Consider the following 2230-nt stretch of genomic DNA (forward strand, 5'->3'; position numbering starts at 1 on the left):
TGTGTAATTAATGGGAATAAGTGTGTTTTATATTACCATACAGTATAACATATGATCATTGAACAAATCTCAAGTTACCTTAACTTCACCTTTTGATACCTAGAAACAGCTACATTAAATGAATTAGTGAAAAGTGAGTTAACATTCTAATATGAATGATGATGATTTCTAATATTGTGTCTGGTTTCATCCATCAGATGTCTGTGATCTCACACTGGACCTAAACACAGTAAACAGATTCCTCTCTCTGTCTGAGGAGAACAGAACAGTGACACGTAGGACAGAGGAGCAGCCGTATCCTGATCGCCCAGAGAGATTTGAGGACTGGAGACAGGTGCTGTGTAGAGAGGGTCTGACTGGGCGCTGTTACTGGGAGGTAGAGTGGAGTGGGAGTTGGGTTGTTATAGGAGTGACATATAAAGGAATCAGGAGGAGAGGAGGGGTTGATATAAGAGCGACATATAAAGGAATCAACAGGAGAGGAAGGGGTGATGACTGTTGTCTTGGATACAATGACAAGTCCTGGTGTCTGATCTGCTCTGACACCAGTTACTATGTCAGGCACAATCACAATCTCACTATCATAGATGTCCCCTCCTCCAGCTCCCACAGAGTAGGAGTGTATCTGGACTGGCCAGCCGGCACTCTGTCCTTCTACAGAGTCTCCTCTGACACACTGACCCACCTGAACACATTCCACTCCACATTCACTGAGCCCCTCTATCCAGGGTTTTGGGTTTATGGTGTTGACTCCTCAGTGTCCCTGTATATTTAACATTTACATTTACATTTAAGTCATTTAGCAGACGTTCTTATCCCGGGGGGTAGAAGGATTACTTTATACTATTCCAGGTATTCCTTAAAAGGTGGGGTTTCAAGTGTCTCCGGAAGGTGGTGAGTGACTCCGCTGTCCTGGCGTCGTGAGTGAGCTTGTTCCACCATTGGGGTGCCAGAGCAGCGAATAGCTTTGACTGGGCTGAGCGGGAACTGTGCTTCCGTAGAGGTAGGGGGGCTAGCAGGCCAGAGATGGATGAAAGTAGTGCCCTCGTTTGGGTGTAGGGTCTAATCAGAGCCTGAAGGTAAGGAGGTGCCGTTCCCCTCACAGCTCCGTAGGCAAGCACCATGGTCTTGTAGTAGATGCGAGCTTCAACTGGAAGCCAGTGGAGTGTGCGGAGGAGCGGGGTGACATGAGAGAATTTGGGAAGGTTGAACACCAGACGGGCTGCAGCGTTCTGGATAAGTTGTAGATGTATCCTCTGTTTAACATTTAAGCTCTTACAATAACACTGTTAAAATACCAATGTGATCATTTTTTGTATGTATTTTATGTTGGAAAACTAATTGTTATGGACCATATGCTCCATAATTGTACAATTGTACATGGATATATTGTACTTTTCATATAAAACATCTTTTAAACAAAAAAAAAGCACGTTAATGGTCCTCTCCCAGTCACAAGTTGACTTTTTTGTCATGAATTTTGCCCTGGAGCAGACTACTGCACCAATTTCTCTCTAAATGCTTCACGCTGCCAAAGTCGAAATTGGCTATATCGTTAAACATTTGTGGAAAATAATTTTTGTTTTATGTCTTAATTTAAGGTAAGGATTGCTAGTGAGAGTTAAGGTTAGCATTAAAATCAGATATTATAACTTTATACCTGTACCAGCTGTTTGGCCACTTTGCAGAACTGCCTCCAGGGCAAAATTCATGACAATAAATGGCAACCTGCCTCCCAGTCATCCCCTCCCTATCTCTACAAGGCCTGCCCAGAACATGCAAAGCTAGTGATGCGGGGGTTGTCTCATAACCCACAGTCCCCAGGCTTGGGTGGGTGGCAGGCAGGTTCAATACAGAGAAAACAATAGACTACATCAGAAAATCCATCAATGGATCATTATTGTGCAATTTACACTAAGTGGACAATACATTAAGGACACCTGCTCTTTCCATGACCAGACTGAGCAGGTGAATCCAGAGTAAAGCTATGATCTCCTTATTGATGTCACTTGTAGATGAGGGGGGCGGGACAGGTTAAAGAAGGATGTTTAAGCCTGGAACAATTGAGACCGTGGATTGTGTGTGTGTGCCATTCAGAGGTTGAATTGGCAAGACAACATATTGAAGTGCCTTTGATCGGGGTGGGGTACTGGGTGCCAGGCACCACCGGTTTGTGTCAAGAACTGCAGCGCTGCTGGGTTTCACGCTCATGGTACACCACACTAAGGAC

At 44.5% G+C, this 2230-nt stretch overlaps 1 protein-coding gene across 1 annotated transcript; it reads left to right on the plus strand.

Moving 5' to 3' along the window:
• Positions 1-214: 214 nt before the first annotated feature.
• LOC123486331 (stonustoxin subunit beta-like) lies at positions 215-757 on the plus strand (the record flags this gene model as incomplete). Its single annotated transcript, XM_045217620.1, has 1 exon — positions 215-757. A coding segment is annotated over one exon (543 nt), but the record flags the coding sequence as incomplete, so codon positions are not given.
• Positions 758-2230: the final 1473 nt, after the last annotated feature.

This window comes from Coregonus clupeaformis, unplaced genomic scaffold, assembly GCF_020615455.1.
Source record: "Coregonus clupeaformis isolate EN_2021a unplaced genomic scaffold, ASM2061545v1 scaf1150, whole genome shotgun sequence".
In the NCBI taxonomy this organism is placed as follows: Eukaryota; Metazoa; Chordata; class Actinopteri; order Salmoniformes; family Salmonidae; genus Coregonus; species Coregonus clupeaformis.